The following is a 24,052-nucleotide window of genomic DNA, read 5'->3' on the forward strand; positions in this document are numbered from 1 at the left end:
TTTTTACTTGTGTTCTTTGCAGAAGAGCTTTAAATATTTATGCATGTATAGGGTCACTGACTGCACAAATAGCTGCCGTATGTTAGGTATCATGCTTTGCTGGAACAGTTCATGTATTGGAAACATCAGTGGCTTTTTGTACATGACTTTCAGTATGTAGTTTTGGCATGTACTTACCTGAGCCAAGTGTTCCACCCCAACTGTTAATTCAATATTGCAGTTGCGACTGGACTAAGGAAAAGTATACAGACTTCAAGGCTTTTGTTGAAAATTCATTTCTAATTCTGTAAAATATATAAATACGGCAAGTTTCTGAAGTATAACAGTTGCAGCTTTCAGTATTTTTGCAACTCGGTGTGTGGAGTCTTAGGGTTAGGTTGTCTGAGGGTTGCATTGTTTCATTATATGAGAAGCAGAGGTAAGGTAAGGGTGTATTCTGCACGAAGGCCGGTTCGAACCTCCGCAGAGGTGTGCCTGAGCCGGAGTTTACGTACGGTAGTGTGGCCAGTTCCATTCCGCTCCTCCATACTCTTACCCACAACCAACAGCGCGTGGAAACCCATCCAAATCTTGACCATGCCCAATGTTGCTAAACTTCGGAGATCTCACGGGATCCGGTGTTTCAACACGGCTACGGCCGTTGGCAGAAGCAGAGAAGTTTTGTTTTATTTTGATTTAAAGTAAGAAGGTGTTTTTTTGCCTTTTTCTGAATTATGACTAAGGTTTCTCGAGCTCTGTTGAAGGTGTCCTCCCAAGTTTCGCCCGTTACTGTGACTACCGTGTCATCAGCATATGAGTTAATTTTTGCATTAAAGTTTAGCTCACACAGTTCATTGATATATAACAGAAAAATAATTGGCCCTAACACTGTCCCTCGGGGTATCCCGATTTTTTACTTGAGCACTTTTACTTAGGTTATTCTTGATTCTTACGTTTTGTATTCTGTTAGGAAGGAATCTTTTAATTAGGGTTTTGAGGAATTCCACGAATGCCTACTTTTTCAAGTTTTTAAGGAGTTTATTGTGGTCTACGGTATCAAATGGCTTTGTTAAATCCAAAAATATAGAAATAGTCCTTTTAAAGCTATCAATGGTTTTATACAAATAATCAGTTAATGAGTATATTGCATCTTGTGCGACCTTTTGTTCTAAAACCAAACTGATTTGGATTTAAACTTAACGTGATGTGTTCACTAATATTTTACAATATTGAATTGACTTTCCGTACACTGTTTTGTCTCGAGGAAAGCGGAAGGAAGGGTTTGATAACTAAACGAGTTAAAAGTTATTGCAGCCAAAAACAGCACAAACATTACCAAAAATGTTTCAATACTTGCATGATTGTAATTCAAAAAAACGTTTGTCACTGGAAAACTAAAATTTTCACGAAAACCTTGTTCTTAATGCAAATCCAAGAACAAAATTTCACACTACATCAGTTCATCGGTATTACTACAACACTTAGTTTTAAGGCCCTCTCGCTAGGTGCGCTGGCAATCAATTTCTTGCGATATCTCGCAAAGTGTATCGTACTCTCTATAGTGTATATGTTATAACAGCCTGCCTGACTATTGGCGGAAAATAGCTGGGGAGTTCGATAACTTCCTTCTTTAGCATGTAATTCCTCTGGTTCGTGCATTTTCTGATACTGATGGTACATAACACACTGGCTTCGTCATAATATTCCAGTTATTCGATCCCTACTCTGAGGCGCTGATTGGAAGAAATAGCAGAAGAGGGTTCACGGCTCACGGCTATCTGCAGCTTATTTATTCCAGCTCTGGAACTTCGGACTGTTAGATCGGCAGCGCAGTACTGTTCGTTAAAAGTGAGAAACTGTGTGGTTTTCAATTTGATCGAGTATTTCATTTGATAGCATTGCTTTTAATCTCGACATGTTGTGAGATGGACAGTAGGCAATAGTATGATGATAAATGGGATTAAAAGTCAGGTTGTGAGTTTCACAAATTGGAAAAGTCCTTTCAGCTTTAATTACTGCGTTGATGGGGTGAAAGTTTCCTATGGGAATCATTGTAAGTAGCCTACCTAGGTGTTAATATAAGGGAAGATCTCTATTGGGCTAATCACATACAAGAGATTGTAAATAAAGGATACAGATGGTAATGTGAGTGTTTAGGTGTTGTAGTAAGGATGGGAAGAACGAGGAGATCATATTCATATTCTTGGATTTGGAAAAAGCTTATGATACAGTTAAGAGAAAACATGTAGGGGAATGCCTACTGAAAAGAAATGTACCAAAATCATAGAAATCTCTGGTCAGACCCCAGCTAGAGTATGGTTCGAGTGTATGGGACCCTCACCAGTATTACTTGATTCAACAACTGGAAAAAATCCAAAGAAAAGCAGCTCGATTTGTTCAGGTTGATTTCCTCCAAAAGTGTAGCGTTAGAAAAATGTTGCAAAGTTTGGGCTGGGAAGACATGCGAGAAAGGAGACGGGCTGCTTGACTAAGCGGTATATTCCGAGCTGTCAGTGGAGAGATGGCGTGGAATGATATTAGTAGACGAATGAGTTTTACTGGTGCCTTTAAAAGTAGGAAAGATCACAATATGAAGATAAATTTGGAATGAAAGAGGACAAACTGGGGCAGATATTCGTTCATAGCCAGGGGAGATAGGGATTGGAATAACTTACCAAGGGTGATGTTCAGTGAATTCCCAATTTCTTTGAAATCATTTAAGAATAGGCTATGGAACAACAGTAGGGAATAGGCCATCTGGGCTACTGCCCTAATTGCAGATCAATGTCGATTGATTAATTGATGATTGACTGATTGCTTGATCGATTGATTGATCGATTGTTTGATTGATTGATTGATTGATTGATTGATTGATTGATTGATTGATTGATTGATTGATAAAGACATGCATACCGCGAAATTTCCATTCCTCTTCTTGCCACTTCTCATTATGTAGCCCAGTTTCTATATGCGTGAAAATTATAAATGTATATGATTGGTTCTGAAATAATATTATTTGAATTCTGTCTGTTTGTCGTCTTCCTGTATTCTGTTAACATAAATAATAGATTTAATTTCATTCACGGCCAGTGTTGGAAAAACATTGGGAATTTGTATTCTACACTTATGGTCGAATCGTTTTGCAATATTGGTCATTCATCAAGACATACTTAACATGGAATTTGCAAATTTGGTACCGTCAGTTTTCATCATTCAGTAGGTTTTGGTACCATATCGTAACATTCCGGACAATTGTACCAGGATAATTCATATAATTTATTTTGTTAATTCCACCTTAACGCAAAGATCCACAAGTAACTTATGATATTTGTTTTGATACCAGAAAATTTTAAGATATATCGAGAATCTTAGTAAGTTGGTAACGCCCGTAGCTAGCGAGATAAGCTCTTTCCTGACAGTTCTTGATGCAACTTAGATTTATTTCTATGTCTGGGTGAAATAACGAGCCCAAATCAACTTCACGAACAGAACTGATTTATTTCTAGGTTATGGTGTATTGCATTTACTGCTTGTATATATAAACGTAACCGCCCCTCTTTCTTTTATTCAAAGAATTGACATCGTGCCAGTTTCTTTTAGTGAGTATGCATATTGTACTAATTTTGGTTGAAAATTAAAATTTATGAGCTGTTTTAGACGTGTGCAACATATACTAACTTTATGTGGTTAGGTGAATTATCAACATCATTTCATGATTTCTTTCGTCCTACTGCCAACCTCTGTAGTGGAACAGCGTTATCGGCAGTTGTCCTCAACTGCCTAGTTTTGATATGCGAGATAGTTCGAACTGTACTATCGGCGGTTTTGAAGATGGTTTTCCGTGGCATTAGGCAAATACTGAGACCGTACCTTGATTAAGGCTACAGCTACCTCTTTCCCACCCCTGTTTTTCTGAAAATTAAATTGAAGTATCAGGCTTGGGTGTTTAATGAAGGGCTACTGCTGGGTTATCTGTCTATATACCTGGCACATCGACGTTACACTGCCAAAAAGTCTCGTCTGGTAAACGTGATTTCAAATGCCTACACTTTACTTTGATGCTTTTCCATCAATATCAGTCTCCTTATTCCATTTAGTTGATTAGGCCTATATACTTAATCGGAAACCTTTTTCAAGGCAACATTGTGGCAGTGTGGGGTCTGTTAAAACATACCTTAGTTGATGGGACACTAAACTCATTAGTATCACTATCTTCACCATTACGACCATTGTAAGCATACTGTGGAGAATGTCGGTAGAAATACCGTACTCAGTTGTTGTAAAATTCTATACCTAATGGTCTATGGACATACATTAGATTGCGTTCGGCTACCTGCTTTTACACAGTGAGGGTCATGGCATAGATTATATCCGGTACTCTCTCCTATTCCATTTTAAACAGGATCTCAACTTTCATAACCACATTCTTGGCCACTCAGTTGCTGGCCCCGTTTTTCACATAAGGGGAGATTAGGCCTACTACAGAATACCAGACCATGAACTAGGTCTCGGTAAACTAGATTCGTTTAAGACTATACATGCGTTGCAAGACACATCAGAACAGTGAAGTATCAGGCTTGTGTGTTTTACTGATGGTCTACTGGTAATTTATCTATCTATCTATCTATCTATCTATCTATCCAAGGTTATCATTATTGTTTTTTAAGAAAGTAGTGCATTTTCTTGAAAGAAAAAAAAAGAGCCCATGGTATTGTATTAAGTTTCTTGGAGATACATTTTTCTCAGAAACAATTTCACCTGCCGGGCTAAGTGGCTCAGACGGATGAGGCGCTGGCCTTCTGACCCCAGCTTGGCAGGTTCGATCTTAGTTCAGTCCGGTGGTATTTGAAGGTGCTCAGATACGTCAGTCTTGCGTCAGTACCGTGGAGTGGGGTGACATTGATCCTAAGGGGTGAGATTGATCAAAACATTTCACTTTAAATTTCATTCTGTGCAGCCTAAGTGATTTTAGGGAGTTTTCTTATTTTTATGTTAGCAAAGAGTTCAGATTTTGAAGTTGGTGAACTATAAAAACAGGGTGTGTACAACATAGTGGAATGTGTTTGGAAGCATGTGAAAATATTTCCTGATAATCACCTATTTCTGTACTATAAATAATAAGAAAGTTCAGTCTTAAAGTTATAGAAACACAGCATTACCATCATAGTTATCTGTTACTGCTATTCATGGGCTATTAGTTAATGAAATTTTTTTCTTAAATATTCATTCCTGAGGGTGATATTAACCTTCAAACTTGATGGGGTGACATTGATCACTTTTAACCTTAACTGTTTTCTACCCGTTTTAAAAATAGTTTGTTTAATTCCTTAATAATTAAGATTTTTTTAAAATACTAGGCATCACAATGGGAAGGGTATATAAAAAGAAGCCTGGCAGTAGAACATATGGCAATTTCTCTGAAGGACAGATCAGTGCTGCCCTACAAGATGTAATAGACAATGTGTCTCTGAGAAAAGCTGCTGAGAAGCATAAACTCAGTTATGGCACTCTCAATAATAAGAAACATGGCAGACAAACTGTGTTTAGGTTAGAGGAAGAAAAACTAACAAAAGCCGTCATAAGCTGTGCAGATTGGGGTTTTCCACTTGATTCATTCAATATGAGAATGTTTTTCCAATATTATTCAAATAAGAATGATAGACAGGCCTCAAAATTTAAAAACAATCTTCAAGGACCAGACTGGGGCGGGGGTTTGCTCAGCAGACACAAGGACAAAGCAGGCAAAAGACTTGCAACAAACATCTAGGCAAATCGTGCATAAGGCTTTACAGTACTTGGGTGGGAAATTGACCAAGAGGCCAACCGTGTTGTGATGCACCATGCTGTTTTAGAGGAGCAAGATACAACAGGACATTCTGTGACTGGTCTGATACAATTTTTCTGCCTCATGCAAAGTGTTTGCCAGGGAAGAAACTGCTTCTGGGAGATAACCCATCTTCCCACTTTTCTCCAGAAGTTCTGCAGTCATGCAATGACACCATCTTCTTTGTTTGCTTACCACCTAATTCCAAAAATATATGCCAGCTTTTAGATGTGGCTTTCTTTTGGCTCATGAAACTAGCGTGGCATAAGACACCAACAGTATGAAAGCCTAGGAACAGAGATTAGACCGGGCTTCCTAAGCCACAGTTTCCACAGCTTCTAAGGGAAACTTGAGAAAATGATAGTGTCCATCAAAAGAATGATGATGAATGCCAGTCAGCAATAAAGAAGAACCTACAGGCTCGTTTTAGGGCAACAGGTGTGTACCCATTGGATGCTGAGAAGGTAGCAAACTCCCTTACAGTACTGACCCTAACATGGAAGAGAATATCAATAATTCATTGACAGAGTTTTTGAAAGAACAGCGATATAAGGAAAATAATACCCTGCGCAGAAACAGGCAGCTGAAAATGATTCCTGGAAGGAGTATCACCTGCTTAGGACAATCAGATGAGTCTGAGGATGAAGAAGAAATCCCATCCAATCGGGCTAGTAGTTTAAATGGCGATAATAATAAAGATGATTAAGAGAATCTAATTTGATCAATCTCAACCCATCGATCAATCTCACCCCCTTAAATTCAACAAACCATTGCTAGAAAACTACTTGGTAGAATTGGCTAGGGGTGAAATTGGTCATATATGAAAGCCTCTTCTCCACATCAATGCTATTCATGGAAGCTGATCAATCTGACACCACACTATGGGTGAAATTGATCACTGACAATTTTTTATTTTTTACAGTCGTAAAAATATCATGAAAAATTATGCACTACATATGATGTTCTACTATCTGAGCTTAGTACGAGAGTATTTTATTGACTGTATTATCTCCATTAATATAGAAGTAACGGGTAATAACAGATTGAGAATGATCAATTTCACCCCACTCCACGGTAGATTTACTGGCACGTAAAAGAACTCCTGCAGGACTAAATTCTGGCACCTCGTCGTCTCCGAAACCCGTAAAAGTAGTTAGTGAGATGTAAAGCAATTAACATTAACAATTTAATCTATGGATAAGTTATAGCCTAATACTTATTGTGTGTATCCACAGAGTTTGTATTTACATGGGTGGTGAATTATATTTTAATAATAATTAAAGTCTGATAAAATATTAAATGTGAGGAACATTCAATGCCATGCACCCATTTCTTTTTCTGAGCAACTATACAACCAGGCAACCGTCCTGTCTTAACACTAATCAGAGGGAGGAAAAAAAGTAAATGTGAAGGCATCAGCAAAAGAAGGTAACACTAATCAAAGGGATAAAAACAGATATGAAGGTGACAAAAGAAGGCAAGTTCCAAAGTGAAAATGAAAGATGTCTTAGGCTTTGCAAATCCAGTACTGGTCAGAGTTGGAATAGAACAAGAGTTGATCATGTTAGGTCAGATAAAAAAAGATGAAATTGAGGAGCCTGGCACAATAACAGACTCAGCTAGGGGACGAATTATCGCCAACTCACGCATGGAAGTTGAGGCTCCTGGGTTTACCGTTTTTACTTCTTACGACTGTGGATGTATTCTACTGCTCTCACCCATAGGGTGCCTGCTAATAGAAGTATATAATTATATAATAAAATTCTTCCGGGCTGTTATGCCGTGGTCCACTCCTCTCGCTTCTCCCAGACATTTCGACTACCGCAGCAGTAGTCGAAACGTCTGGGAGAAGCGAGAGGAGTGGACCACGGCATAACAGCCCGGAAGAATTTTATTATATTGACACCGGCCGTGAAAGCCTTCATACTTTAATGAAGTATATAATTGTTAAATATTAATAATGTATTGGAGTGAATTTTCTTGGTTTTTATCAGGCTGGAAGATGGTTACCTGTGAATTCCAAGCTGTGGTAATGGCCGGTGGGAAGGGGTCTCGCATGACAGAGATCACAGCTGGGCGTCCAAAGTGTCTACTGCCGATTGGGAATCAACCAATGGTTTGGTATCCCTTGCGGATGCTAGAGCAAGCAGGATTTCAAGGTATAATATATAGATTTGAAGCTCTTTAATGACTTAACCATTCTTTGGTAAATAGAGTATTGGGTTTTTTATCGTATGATTCTGAAACTTTGCTCGTACACAATGCTTCAGAAGCAGGGTAGGTACAAAATTATGTTTAGTAATACTTGCTAGGCTTTGGCACTGAAATGGCTCATAAACTGCTTAGACTGATAGTAGCTAAGAATTCAGAATTTGTATAAATGTCGTGCTGGAAAAAAACAAAAAAACAAATCATGATTATGTAGACCCTGTTTCTTGGAGCTACTGAATACACTCTTACTTGCTTCTTAACCATTAATTTATCATTATGTTAAATTGTAACTATTTCTATTTTGACCAGTTAAGTTGGTCAAGTAGGACACCGTCTGAATGAATAAATGAGTGAATGAATTACCACAGATCTGCATTTGAGGCAGTTGCCCGGGGGGCAGTTGTCTACCTAGTATTTTCTTAAAATAATTTCAAGGGAATCTGAAATTTATCGAATATCTCCCTTGACAAGTTATTCCAGTCCCTAACTCTTCTTCCTATAAACAAATATTTGACCTGCATGGACATTTTAAAAATAATTTTAAAGTACCAGTTTTTCGTTTTGACTGATTCAGTAACTTACCAATATTTGTCATATTAGTAGTTTGGTATGTGTTAGTATGTTTTAAATATATGGAACTACAAAAATTATGGCTGAAATTAGATATAGTGAAAACATTTGTTTGTATGCTTTGGGGTGTAGTTCCACTGCTATAAACTACTCTGAATTTGCTGAATTTCTTAAATCTCATGATGCCAAAGAGCTTATTTTGGTAAAGCTGCATAATTAGAAGATATGATACATGTAAACTAAAAGGGTTTATTTGAATTTTTATACGTTGTGAAACTCATTAGAGAATTAAAGGGTCAGGCTGAGTAGCTCAGGTGGTAGAGCACTGGCCTTCTGAGCACAACCTAGCAGTCTCAGCAAGGATCATTGATATAATCCTTGTGTATTTTGTCCATTAACTCTATTTTTCTGGGCTGAGTGGCTCAGACAGTTGAGGCAGTGGCCTTCTGACCCCAACTTGGCAGGTTCGATCCTGGCTCAGTCCGGTGGTATTTGAAGGTGCTCAAATATGTCAGCCTTGTGTCGCTAGATTTACTGGCATATAAAAAAACTCCTGTGGGACGTCGGCATCTCTGAAAACCGTAAAAGTAGTTAGTGGTATGTAAAGCAAATAAGATTCTTCACACACGTATTGATGTTTCCTTTCTGTGTAACATATTATCCATATGAAACAATATAGAAGTAGAATGTTGTTGTTGTTTGAGTCATCAGTCCATAGACTGGTTTGATGCAGCTCTCCATGCCACCCTATCCTGTGCTAACCTTTTCATTTCTACGTAACTATTGCATCCTACATCTGCTCTAATCTGAATGTCATATTCACGCCTTGGTCTACCCCTACCGTTCTTACCACCTACACTTCCTTCAAAAACCTACTGAACAAGTCCTGGGGTGTCTTAAGATGTGTCCTATCGTTCTATCTCTTCTTCTCGTCAAATTTAGCCAAATCGATCTCCTCTCACCAATTCGATTCAGTATCTCTTCATTCGTGATTCGATCTATCCATCTCACCTTCAGCATTCTTCTGTAACACCACATTTCAAAAGCTTCTATTCTCTTTCTTTCTGAGCTAGTTGTCGTCCATGTTTCACTTCCATACAATGCCACGCTCCACACGAAAGTCTTCAAAAACATCTTTCTAATTCTGATATCAATGTTTGAAGTGAGCAAATTTCTTTCCTTAAGAAAGCTCTTCCTTGCTTGTGCTAGTCTGCATTTTATGTCCTCCTTACTTCTGCCATCGTTAGTTATTTTACTACCCAAGTAACAATATTCATCTACTTCGTTTAAGACTTCATTTCCTAATCTGATATTTCCTACATCACCTGCCTTCGTTCGACTGCACTCCATTACTTTTGTTTTGGACTTATTTATTTTCATCTTGTACTCCTTACCCAAGACTTCATCCATACCATTTAGCAACTTCTCGAGATCTTCTGCAGTCTCAGATAAAATAACAATATCATCGGCAAATCTCAAGGTTTTGATTTCCTCTCCTTGGACTGTGATTCCCCTTCCAAATTTATCTTTGATTTCCTTTACTGCCTGTTCTATGTAAACACTGAAAAGGAGAGGGGACAAACTGCAGCCTTGCCTCACTTCTTTCTGGATTTCTGCTTCTTTTTCAAGGCCATCGATTCGTATCACTGCAGCCTGATTTTTATACAGATTGTAGATAATTCTTCGTTCTCGGTATCTGATCCCTATCATCTTCAGAATCATAAATAGCTTGGTCCAATCAACATTATCGAATGCCTTTTCTAGATCTACGAATGCCATGTACGTGGGCTTGTCCTTCTTGATTCGATCCTCTAAGATCAGACGTAAAGTCGGGATTGCTTCACGTGTTCCTACATTTCTTCTGAAGCCAAATTGATCTTCTCCCAACTCAGCTTCAACTTGTTTTTCCATTCTTCTGTAAATAATACATGTTAAAATTTTGCAGGCATGAGATACTAAACTAATGGTGCGGTAATTTTCACACCTGTCAGCACCGGCTTTCTTGGGAATAGGTATAACAACATTCTGCCGAAGTAGAATATAGTTAAATTGATTATTTTCATCCAGCTTTGGGTGTAATGAAAGCAGGCAACTCTGTTTTTGTTGTTGTTGATGAAGAAGAGGATGATGATGATAATGGTAAGAGCAATACGCTGCTCAGAAAAGGAAATTGGTCACTTTTTATATGTTCATACTTCCATGATACACATACATATTGAAATAAAAACAGACTTGCAATGAAATCAAACCACCTTCTTTGTAATAATTAATAATTGAAATTGTTACGGAGTTATCCGTGGTAGTTAGAGGTGAAAGAAGATGCTGGGATGACGAGGTCTCAACTTACAAAATTAAAGTTAATTTAAATTTCAACAAGGTTATATTTTCTTTTCGAGATCAAGAAATAACAAGTACAACAGGAACTTAGTTATATAGCAACAAAATAAGAATGTACAATTACAGTTTATTAATGTATTTAGGGCTTCAAGTTCCAGAAACACAATCCCTGAGCAATGAGCCCAACTTACTTATACACAAGGTTTAACAAAGGGGCAGAAGACCCCAATCATACCAAGGAGCTCTAGCTCCCAATTACCCAGTAAAGCCTGCTCGAGGCACACAGAAACCAAATTTAAGAAAGAGCAACCCGCTCTCAAAGTTCAAGCCAATTCAAAGGCCACACCAAACTCGACTTTCAAGCTGCCTTCCAGGCACACAATAACAGGGGTAAAAATACCCAACCTACTGAGGCCTATTCCATAAAGAAACAGGACAATTACATGGCCCCAAAATACCAACTTGAGTGGAGGCGTAACTAGCACTCCAAATACACCTTTTTAAAACCTATTTGGCTTTTAGGCCGCTTATACAAGGGCTAATCCCATACTACGGAGGTGACACGATAGGAAAATTAATTACATTATGAAACGAAGAAAAACAGGTATGAAAACATAGTCACCTCAAAAACAATATGAGAGGGAGCTCGAGAGGGTAGGCACTCTCTATCCCGATTTGTAGTCAAAGAGACAGAATTTTATACCAAGTGTCTATTACATTTTACAGGAAGGTTACATGATAAAAGTTTCGAACCTGCCCCGAGGGTTAAACTGCTGAGCTAGCAAGTAAAGAAGTTGTTAAAAGGCCATTACCTGATGGATGAACTGCTGCCTGAAGAAAGAGGTGCTTCCTGCCCCCTGCTACGTAATCACACAAAGAAAGATGTTACTGAAGTGCCAAGGAGACCAAAAAATCAGCAGTTTATATACCCTCGCGGAAAATTCGAGACGTTTCTTGAATGATTACAACCCGCCCACAAAATTTTATTGGATAACAGCAAAAACTAATACACCAGACGAAGAAGAAACACCTTATTGGTGGAAAATTAATTACAGAAATTCCTGATTGGCTACATACAAAACAGGCGGAAAGAAAGGATTATATTGCCAACTCTCAAACCACAGAACAAAATTTAGCAAAAACAAAACTTATGAATGTTAAATTTCTTCCGGACAGTTCATTCCTTTACACCAGAGAGCGTTATCAATTTTGGTAGAGACATCTGTTAGAGAATGTTCAAAGTTCTTGCTATGGAGCAGACAAACACGAATCGAAATTGACATAGTTCAGAACACTTCAAAATTTACAGTAGAGACATCTTCTGATAAACTTTAGAATTAACATGGTTGTTAAAGTTCAGGCTTCCTCCAGTAGAGGAGTTCCAACAGGCGCAATGTTTGAATTAGCAGCGCGGAGGTGTACCTCCCGGTACAGAAATGAAAAGCATTCTTTGGACACTTAAAATGACATTATTGCACAGCATATAAGCAAAATGATCCCTGGTCATACGCTAAAATGTCTACATGGAAATTAAGCATCTTAATAAGGAGGATTGCCACCCCTCACATGGATAATAGTTTCACAGTGCCTTCTGATGCTTCTGACAAGGTGCCACAAGTTCAGTTGAGGCAGACATTCCTGCTCTTCCAAAAGGTCATCTTCAAAGGCTTGTATTGTTTGGGGTGATGGATTTGTTGCTTGAATGCATTCTTCCAGTTGGTTCCAGACTTGTTCAATCATATTCAAGTTGGGACGTGTGTGTGGCCACTCCATTATTTGCACGATTTGTTCTTGCAAGAGTCTCCAAACAGTATTAGCATTGTACTGTCGAGCAGTTGTGGATCTATTGCGAATGATCAAGAGATCGATTTCATGTGAAGACTTATGCCCACCTACACCATTACAGATTCATCCCCTAAGCAACGATGGATTTACAGCTATCAGATGGGATTGCTTCCCACATCTTCTCCAGAATCGCAGACAACCATCTGAACAATGTAACATGAAATGGGGATTCATCCGAGAACAGCACAGGACACCTATGGCTTAGGTGTCAATGCAAATTGTACCGGGCGGTACACCTCTGCGCCGCTAATTCAAACATTGCGCCAGTTGAAACTCCTCTACTGGAGGAAGCCTGAGCTTTAACAACCATGTTAATTCTAAAGTTTCTCAGAAGATGTCGCTATTGTAAATTTTGAAGAGTTCAGAGTTCTGAACTGTGTCTTTTTCGATTTATATTTGTTTTCTCTGTAGTGAGAAGTGTGAACATTCTCTTCTAGATGGCACTACTGAAGAACTAAAATTGTGCACCCTGGTGCGAAGTGAAGGAACTGTTTTTTGAGAAATTTTGTGTTCATAAGTTTGTTCTTTGTTAAATTTCTTTCAGTCATTTTTTGGGTTGGCAGTATAACCCTTCTCTTTCCGCTTGTTTTAAATTTAGCCAGTCCCGAATTTCTCTAATTAATTTTTGACCAATAACGTATGTCTTCTCTGATATGGATATGTTGCTTGATCGTAGCCAATAAAGTTGGGGGTGGGGTGTGGGTTCTCATTCTTGAAAGGTCTCGAATGATCCACGAGGGTATTTAAACTGCTGATTTTCTGGTCTCGGGGCCACTTCAGTAACATCTTTCCTAGTGTGATTATGTAGCAGGGGGCGGGAAGCGCCTCTTCCTTCGGGCAGCAGTTCTTCCATAAGGTAATGGCCTTTTAATAACTTCATTTCTTGCTAGCTCAGCAGTTTAACCCTCGGGGCAGGTTCGAAACTTTTATCATGTAGCCTTCCTTTAAAATGTAAAAGATACTTGGTATAAATTCTGTCTCTTTAACTACAAATCGGGATAGAGAGTGCCTCACCCTCTCGAGCTCCCTCTCATATTGTTTTTGAGGTGACTACGTTTCCATAACCGTTTTTCTTCGCTTCATAATGTAATAAATTTTCCTATCGTGTCACCTCCGTAGTATGGAATTAGCCCTTGCATAAGCGGCCTAAGAGCCAAATAGGTTTTAAAAAAGGTGTATTAGGAGTGAAGTTCTCCACTCAAGTTGGTATTTTGGGGCCATGTAATTGTCCTGTTTCTTTACTGTATAGGCCTCAGTAGGTTGGGTATTTTTACCCCTGTTCTTATGTGCCTGGAGGGCAGCTTAAAGGTGGAGTTTGGTGTGGCCTTTGAATAGGCTTCAACTTTAAGAGCGGGTTGCTCTTTCTTAAATTTGGTTTGTGTGTGCCTCGAGCAGGCTTTACTGGGTAATTGGGAGCTAGTGCTCCTTGGCATGATTGGAGTTTTCTGCCCCTTTGTTGAACCTTGTTCATAAGTAAAGTTGAGCTCATTGCTTAGGGATTGTGAATCTGGGGCTCGAAGCCCAAAATCCATTAATAAACTGTAATTGTACATCCTTAACTTGTTGATATGCTACTGAGTACCTGTTATTCTTGTTATTTCTTGATCTTGAAAAGAAAATATAACCTTTGTTAAAGTTTGAAATTAGCTTTAATTTCGTAAGTTGAGACCTTTTCATCCCAGCACCTTCTTTCACCTCTAACTACCACGGATAACTCCGTAACACAAATTATTTCTATTAAACTGCAGTCTCCTGCCATGATATTGTCTAGTACAGGAATTGCAAGTGGTTGGTTGGATCTTAAATTGGCCCCTCAAAGCCTGTTTCTTACTGTTTGTTCACCAATCCATACTCCAGAAGTCTGCTATAGGTCCATCTGTAGTGATTGTGCTGTAACTTAGTGGTTTAGGAGAGCTTGCAGATGCACAGACTGAACCTACCTTTGGGTTGTTTTCCCTTTGTAGCCTGTAGTAGGGTGCCTGACAATGCTTCCATTCTCCTAGAAATTTTTCAATTCTCTTGGAAATGTTTCCACACATACCAAATCATATTTACTTTACAAAGGAAAAAATTCATATTCTGCCAGGGAGAGGTCAACTCTAATTAGGAACTGATATTTAGAGGCCCATGAAGAAAAGAAGATTATTCTGCCAGGGAAGTATTAGAAAATTATCATGCTGAAAACCACTTCTCATTTTGATGGTTGATTCCAGTTGGTGTAAACAGACCACATGCAAAAAATGAGCTGCTGCTTTGAACCGGAAGACTGACAAATCTAGGGACAAACTTCACTTATAAATTGAAGCATGCGGCCGATTAAGGGTCTATGTTACATTTTTACCCATGTTGAGTACTTGGCAGAGAAATACTCTAAGGACTCTTCCACACAATTTCCACAAGTTATGTTAGAGAATTACCTTGTGTGGAATAAGGGTCTACGTGTGCATTTGCTTACTGCGAGGCATATTGAAGCTCTTCAACCTTATCAAGCTCATAACTGGAAACATGCTGGGTGTAACATATACCCTTATTCGGTCACACATTTCAATTATATATGACTGTAACCGGTTCAATTGGACGACCCTAGCTGCTGATGTTTGAGCGTGCGCAGAGGTGCAGAGACCGATGAGCCAGAGAGTTGGTTCTATGATACCAGTTTAACAGGAAGTGGGTATTATTGTGTTTTTGAGGATTGTTAAAAATAATAAATTATTTCTGATTTTCACTTCCTTTCAGTTCCTGTTCATAGGTCACAGCTGAACCCTTCCACCTCCTTACCCAATTTCATTCACCATCATTCATTTCATCTTCATTAGCTCCTCAACTGAGGTTGGCATCAGGAAGGGCATCCAGCCATAAAAATGTGCCATATAATTTCATCTTGCCTCATCCCCGACCTGTTGATTCCTTATGGGAATCAACATCTATATTATGGGCTTACGCCGTGTCAAGAAAATAATGTGAAATTCTTTACGTTTCGCAGAGAACTGTACTCTGCGTCCTCAGAAGAAATCTCGACTGTCAACGAGAAAGGCTTCCTAAACAATGTTTAATGGCAACCCATTCTTCACGGAGCGCTGCTCTGAGGAGAGGTAGCAATGTCAGTCGGTGAAGCCTGGCACGAAGTCGTCGTTCCAAAACATCCCAAAGATATTCTATAGAATTCAGGTCAGGACTCTGTGCAGGGTAGTCCATGACAAGGATGTTATTGTCGTGTAACCATTCCGTCACAGGCCGTGCATTATGAACAGGTGCTCGATCATGTTGAAAGATGCAGTCGCCATCCCCGAAGTGCTCTTCAACAGTGGGAAGCAAGAATGTGCTTAAAACATCAATGTAGACTTGTGCTGTGATAGTGCCACGCAAAACAACAAGGGGTGTAAGCCCCCTCCATGAAAAGCACGACCACACCATAACACCACCGCCTCTAAATTTTACTGTTGGCCCTATACATGCTGGCAGGTGACGTTCACCGGGCATTCGCCATACCCACACCCTGCCATCGGATCGCCACATTGTGTATCGTGATTCGTCACTCCACATAACATTTTTTCACTGTTTAATCGTCCAATGTTTGCGCTCCTTACACCAAGCGAGGCATCGTTTGGCATTGACCTGCGTGATGTGTGGCTTATGGACAGCCGCTCGACCATGTAATCCAAGTTTTCTCACCTCCCGCTAAACTGTCATAGTACTTGGAGTGGATCCTGATGCAGTTTGAAATTCCTGTGTGATGGTCTGGATAGATGCCTGCCTATTACTCTTTACGACCCTCTTCAACTGTCGGCGGTCTCTGTCAGTCAACAGACGAGGTCAGCCTGTACACTTTCGTGCTGTACGTGTCCCTTCACGTTTCCACTTCACTATCACATCAGAAACAGTGGATTTAGCGATGTTTAGGAGTGTGGAAATCTCGCATAAAGACTTCTGACACAAGTGACACCCCATCACCTGACCATGTTCGAAGTCAGTGAGTTCAGTGGAGCGCCCCATTCTGCTCTCTCACGATGTCTAATGACTACTGAGGTCGCTGCTATGGAGTACCTAGCAGTAGGTGGCAGCACAATGCACCTAAGATGAAAAACTTATGATTTTGCGGGTGCCCGGATACTTTTGATCACATAGTGTAGCTTGTCTTCAGAACATTTCAACAAGAATGGAATGGAACGGAATGGAATGGCGTTTGGCTTTCAGTGCCGGGAGTGTCCGAGGACATGTTCAGCTTGCCAGATGCAGGTCTTTTGACTTGAAACCCGTAGGTGACCTGTGCGTAATGATGAGGATGAAATGATGATGAAGACAACACATACACCTAACCCTCGTGCCAGGGGAATTAACCAATGATGGTTAAAATTCCTGACCCTGCCGGGAATCGAACCCGGGACCCCTGTGACCAAAGGCCAGCATGCTAACCATTTAGCCATGGAGCTGGGAATAACCATTGAGTTACTTCAGATTCCTCCCTGTATCATTGGAAAATTCCAACCCTTGGTCAGGTTCTTCCTTCGACAGTTGAAATCTTTATACTGTAGATTGTCAGAACTTATGATTTCTTATCAAGACAAAGATTTTTGCAATGGTACAACAGCCCCAAAGGGCTGTGGCCTACGAAGCGACCGCTGCTCACCCCGAAGGCCTGCAGATTACTAGGTGACATGGTCAACACGATCAATACTCTCGGCCGTTATTCTTGGCATTCTAGACTGGGTTGCCATCTATATATTTAAAAAAATTATAAAAACTAAAGTCAGTCAGTCCGGCCATTCTATCCGGTCGATTTCCTTCATTCTTTTTTTAAATGATAGATATCCATGCACAGATTTGTTATCAGGTACTATAAATCACTTAACTTCCGCCTTCCTCAAATTATTTGATTTTTTCAATTTTTGTCTCTTTGAAGCAATCATATCTTTGGTTCTAATTGAGGTACAGATTTTGGTTTGGCCTAAGAACACTCAGTGGATCAAGCTCTTTCATTTCAGCTCTTAACTATTCAAATTGGTTGATTCTGAGGAAAGTTATGAGTGCACATTCAATTTGACGTCTCATTTCTTCAACATTTTTTCTTATTGAAGCAATCATATCTTTCATTCTAATTGAGGTATGCAGTTCGTTTTGGTCTAAAACACTCAGTGGATCATTTGTCTCCATGACGATCGTTGAAGGACTTTTTAACAGTTCGGCGTGCAGTGTCTTTCCAAAGAACATTTAATTCAATTTCTTTGTGTGATGTATTTTCAAGTGTTTTGTTGACATAATATTACATTCTATTACCACAGCAAATCATGTGCTTTATTTCAATAACTCAAAACTTTGCAAATACATCCGTGAGGATAGTAATGAACAACACCATACTTTGTACATGGCGGGCAGAACCAGCGGGAAACTGCTAGTAGATATATAATTCTTAAATTACAGTGTTTCGTTCATTTGCAGTTCTCATCTCTAAGATTCTTTGTTTGCTTGGAAATATGTAACAGTGCAACCTGCTGAGTTTTTAGTGCCCATTAAATACTGCCTGGAAATGAAAAATAAAATATACGGGGAACAGAGTAGCAATTAAGTGTGTTTTCGTTGTTCATAGTGTCAAAATGACTTGTGTTTTGAATATTCCATCACTGCCAATCTTTTTTGCTTTACGTTCATCCCTTAGAATCAGTTGTCTTTAAAACACATGCAGCGAAAGACTCTGCCTTGCTGGCTCAGTTGATTGTTGTGTACCCTCTTACCATGCAGCTCTCTTGCAGGGATATCCAGTTGTGCTACTGTGTTTGTGTGACATCAAGGATTCCAATTTTGATTTTTGGATGTTGAAGTGGAAAAGAGGACAATAGCTCATTTTTTGCTTGTATTCTTACACCATGTGGAATCAACCATCAAAATGAGAATTTGGCTTTGACTATAAATTTTGATATTTCCCTCGTGATCAGCTCCTTAATATTCTGGAAACCTATCCCTGCAATTAGCCTTCTTGAAGCAGTGTAAGTGCACAAGTGGCTTCATTTGACAACTGTTTCCCCTTTTGCCTACCTCAGACAGCACTACCAGCCATGACTTGTAAATATGACACACTGACCAACCTTACACATACTTCAAAATGAAGCATTTGTACATTTCAACTGACAGTGATAACTCCCAAGCATCCAGATGACAATGGATTCCTCTGTTATGTAAACAGGACATGTTATTGCTATAATAGTCCAATCTCTTCTCACTATTCATACATACAATGTAGTTAGGAACGATGTGCCCTTTTTTTTTAGCAATGTGGTTTTTCTAACTGCTACATTGTGATATGATAATTTTGCTCCTGCAAGAGTTCTTTCACATGCTGGAAGTCAATGGCAGGGAGATGCTGCATTTAAATGCCCTTAGATATGACCAACCTCAGTTCGTGAACCTGTTATCTTGGGAACAAAAGGCTGATGACTAACCAACTCCAATAAAGTTAATCTTTAGTGAATTTGGCCAAAGATATTTGATCCTGAAGGAAACATGCTAGGATTGGCAAGATGTTCACAGCCTCAGATAACACAATTCTGAAGTGAAGTTGATTAAAATCTCACTCTTGCTATCCAGGAGCAGTTTTCTGTGGTTTCTCACTTGAACTATGGATGAATGCTGGGGTAGTGCCTAGCATAGAAGCATGTTGAAGACATTTTCCAACTCCCTCAAATAAAGCAACTACAACAAAAATAATTACATATCCTTCAATGGATTCTATTGTAGTACTATATATGGACTAACATTTCAAGTCTGAGGTTCATTGATTTTCTGAGAGTTTTGAAAATCATTCATTTTATCTATTTGTGTTTTCAGATGTTATATTGATTGTGTTAGAGACAGTTCGGTCTGATGTGCAGCTGACATTAGATCGCTGTGGCTTGAAGATTCGCCTGGATATTGTGGGTATTCCTGCTGGCGAAGACTGGGGAACGGCTGATTCACTAAGATTTCTTGGTGAAAGAATTAAGGTGAATGAATTTCTTATCTGTAACTGTTGGATTTTGATTGTGCAAAGCTTGTGAATCGACACTTATTTAGATATAATCTCTAACTGTTGATCGTGCAGGCTTTTGAAATTACACTTACTTGATTTAAATAGTTGAATTGTAATTTTTGCATGTATAAATTTAAATATTATACTGTATTCTTCTAGACCTATCGATAGTAATTTTGCTATAGTTTCCCGTAGTGATTGTCATTTAAACTTTTTCTCAGCATTAATGATATCAGTCTTTTATACGATAGGATGTTTGAAAAATATTGCTTGCACTATCTATAACTGTTGGAGCCACGTAAGTAACAGCATGCCATAACTTGAAGAAATTAGTTAAAAGTTAAATTATGATGTATGTCCTGTGCTCACTAGATGTCACCAGTGGTATCTCCCAACGATGATGTGTAAAAACCGACGCACGTGTCATAAGCTACCTGATACATTTTACCATCTTTTCAATGATTTTCTGAGCTATTGTAAATTAGATTTTGTCTTCATTTGTGAACAATCATCATCATATATGGACTTATATACGAAAGAAAAGAGGAAGAGAAGGAAATGTGGGGAGGGGTGCAAACAAGTAGAGCGAAAAAAAGTTGAGAAGTGCAGGAGACTGCCCTACACAAGGAAAAACAACAATGAGATCCTAGAAAAAAAGGTCAGCAGCTAGAGAGGTAAGTTCCATCATTTCTTAAGAAACTGATATTTGTTTTTCTTTTTATTGGTGCCACAATTCTCAGATTTTATCTTTCCCGATTTTACATGAAGCACAAAATGATTTAGAACTCAACCTTTAGGTTAAATTTACCCAATTATTGGATTAGATTTATGTAGGTGAAAAAAAAAAATTCTTGTAAACATTGGACTAAATAAAAGATTTTGTATGTATATTTGTCAATTAAGAAAAAAAAAAGGTTTTCTTTGTTTAACTCTCCAGTGGGCGTGCGGCTACACATATTGCGGTAAATTTGTTTGTTTTCACTTTGCTGGTGAATGTAGTTATTTTCTGCCTTGGAAGCCAAGGTATACTATGATCATTATATGACCACTAGGTTTCAACTCAGTTGATAGCTTATCTGCCTCTTGTCAGTCGTCTGTGGTCTATTGAAGTTGACAGGTGCCGTGATGCCGCACTGAGTGAAGTGTGCGCCCACTCCCGTGACAGTTTCTTTCGCACTTGATGTAGGACGTGTTCGCTTCGTGTGTGCTTGTTTCGTAGTTCGTGCAGCACGTCCATTGTGATATGAATATTATTCGTATAAGTCTTCTTGTTGTGAACGTTCCATTATTATTTTCCAGATCAGCAAATACTATATGTTTCAGATCAATTTCATTACTGTAAATATAGGATATTCCTTTTGTTTTGTTCATGAATTGTTCCTTGATGTGAAGAAATGTTCGAAAGATTACTTATCTATTTTCTTTGAAAGGGCTGGAAGATTGGCAATCATGGAGGAAATTCTCCTTCTAGAGCTTTCCGATGATGATCCAGATCTTCAACCTGAATTCCGCGAGGATGAGGACAGTGATTACGGACATGTAGTTGTGATGGAGGAAGAAGAGGATAGTGATACGGATTAGTCAGTAGATTTGGGAGCAGGGGAACCTGACGACGGAGATGATTTCAGATTTTATTTGGTAAAGACTTAGGCACAATGTGGTGTAGGAAACCGGTTTTTGAAACAGGCAAAACTAGGTCGAAAATTATAATAGAAACTTTTCCCGGTCCAAAACGAGTTGCAGCGGATACTAGAATGGAACTTGATGCGTTTCTAACGTTCTTTGATTTTGATATAATTCAAAATATCATTTCATAAACTAATATATTTATTGACAAATTGAGAGAGAGACTGTGATGATAAAACAAGAACAGAAATAATGGCTCTTTTTGGGGGTTGATTCCTGATCGGAGTGAAAAAAAAAAAGATACACTTACGCAGAAGATCTGTGGAAAGTAGACAGTACTGGTATGCCTATCCTAAGCTGTATTCAGTCTCAAGCTGTTTCTTTCTTCCCTTTTTTTTTTTTTTTAATGCGAGCACTTTGATTTGATAATGTACACACTGGTCAAGAATGACAACAATGTGATAAGTCAGCAGCTATTAGGAAATGGCATACAAGCTTCTTGAACAATTGTCAATTGAATTATTCGCATAGTGAGTTTGTCACAGTAGACGAAATGCTCGTATGATTTCGAGGGCATTGGGATTTCATGCAGTATATACCAAACAAACCGGCCAAATATGGCATAAAATATACGCCCTGTGTCACAGCATATCATATTACATATCTAATTTTGAGCTGTATTCCAAAATTCAGAAAACAGTTCCTTATGTGATGTTCAGTAAACGATTTGACATTGTTACAAAATTCGAACCGAAACGTTACCACCGACAACTAATACTCCAGTTATGAGTTGGCAAAGTAACTCCATGAAAATGGCCTCACATTTTCACATTTCTCCCCAAAATGTGCATATAAGTGATATTTTGTAGGAGCCGCACTACATGCGGCACGCGCCCATCGATGTAATTTTTCAAGGCGCGTCCACCGGAGGGTTAATGCAAGTTGAAATGCAGAAGTCTGTCGCGTGGAGAGAAGAAATGTCTCTGGCATGATTTTAACGTAGAATTTTTATGTGATGTCCCGTGTGCATATTGGATTGTTAAAGAGAAGAATGCATGGTGCATAAAGCGACCAGCTGATAGTCAGTTTCAGACTTACATCACCTATAATGGAAAGGGAGAAATTCTTCAAGCCTGTCAGTGATTTTTCAGTGGGGTTTTTGTCATTTCCAAATGTAGTGTAAGTACTATTGTAAAACACAAGAAACGTGGAGGTATGGCTTATGTTGAAAAAAAGGGTAACAAAACAGTTCATAGAAAATAGGAAATAAAATTTCTAGAAAGGAAACTGCTATCCCAGGGCAAAGAAAATAAATAAACAGTATATAAGTCCAGATCCAAGCAGATATAAACTATGGAAAGACTTTTATGAAAATAACCTATCTTTTCACACATACCATATTGTTTTTACTGCTAAGTTTTCAAAGGCACTTGACTGATCTGAAGTTTTGCCCATCTAGACATGATACATGTGACTTGTTCCATATTTAGCTTATGAGTGATCCTTACAGCAAAATCATCAAGCTGATAGGAAATTCATCATGCACTATAGAAAGAGAGTTAATGAAGTCAGATGGAGTGAATTCACAGAAACCTGGTAGTTCAATGTGCATTGCAGAAAGTGCTGTCACTACTTACCCTTACATACAGGAGTATGTACAGTGAAACCTCGATTCTCCGTTTTTCGAGGGACCATGAAAATAAAACGTACAACACGGGAAAACGGAACATCCGGGAATGAATGAAAACCATCAACAATTTGGCTAAACATCACAAAAATGAAATATGTATAATTATAATCTTACAAAAACTCCTAAACCAAACCAAACTACAGCCCCAGTGGGACTTTGCCTGCCAAGTGACCGCTGTTCAGCCCGAAGGCCTGCAGATTACGAGGTGCACATGGTCAGTGCGACGAATCCCCTCGGCCGATATTCCTCGCTCTGTAGATCGGGGTCGCCATCTCACCATTAGATAGCTGCACAATTAAAGGTAATCACGTAGGCTGAGTGGACCTGGAATCACACTTATATCCAGGTAAAATTGCCTGACCTTGTCGCAATCGAACCCGGGCCCTCTGGATGGGAGGCGGGCATGTTAGACCGCGAAACCGCATTAATTACCGATACGCGAGTTCAAAATCTCGAGACTTTATATTCAGTTTTACAGGGGAATCTTCGTCAGTTTCCCGTGAAAACAACTTTCAGTTCAGCAACTTTGATTAGCCTAGCCAAACTCTTCGAAAATTCTAATAACGCCAAGCCAAACGACAATCGACCACAAGTAGTTTTTAATTCTCTCATCTAATAAAATAAAGCACATTAGATACAAAAGCACCCAAAATGATAGCGAAACCCGTTCATTTCTTAATCTCTCATTGTAATTTGGTCCCCGGTATACTGTTCGTAGTCAGTTTCTGAAAATCTCGTACCGCGCAAATTAGGTCTACATCGACTTTTTAAAGGTTATGTTGAACTCGAAAACATGGTTTCAAATGTAAGTATCAATTCTTAAAAGTTCTCGAATGCATTATATTCAATTCTGCGCGTCACAAATCCAATCAAATTGGAAAGATAAAAGAAATATCAAAACTTCAGAAATTACGGTTATTCGTGACCTTGAGGTCATCTGTAAAGCGCGCTCGCTGCACATGTCAGTACG

The 24,052-nt window shown here is 38.9% G+C and overlaps 1 protein-coding gene across 1 annotated transcript in view; it reads left to right on the plus strand.

The window, feature by feature from the left end:
• Window positions 1-3,415: 3,415 nt before the first annotated feature.
• The window catches only part of eIF2Bgamma (eukaryotic translation initiation factor 2B subunit gamma), a 110,485-nt gene continuing 89,848 nt past the window's right edge, over window positions 3,416-24,052 (plus strand). Inside the window, exons 1-3 of the mRNA XM_067137355.2 lie at window positions 3,416-3,578; window positions 7,798-7,962; window positions 19,586-19,740. Of these exons, the coding sequence (XP_066993456.1) occupies window positions 7,806-7,962; window positions 19,586-19,740 (312 nt within the window). The 5' untranslated portion in view covers window positions 3,416-3,578; window positions 7,798-7,805. The remainder of the gene's footprint in view (window positions 3,579-7,797; window positions 7,963-19,585; window positions 19,741-24,052) is intronic.

The sequence above is a fragment of the Anabrus simplex genome, chromosome 1 (genome assembly GCF_040414725.1).
Source record: "Anabrus simplex isolate iqAnaSimp1 chromosome 1, ASM4041472v1, whole genome shotgun sequence".
Taxonomy (NCBI): domain Eukaryota; kingdom Metazoa; phylum Arthropoda; class Insecta; order Orthoptera; family Tettigoniidae; genus Anabrus; species Anabrus simplex.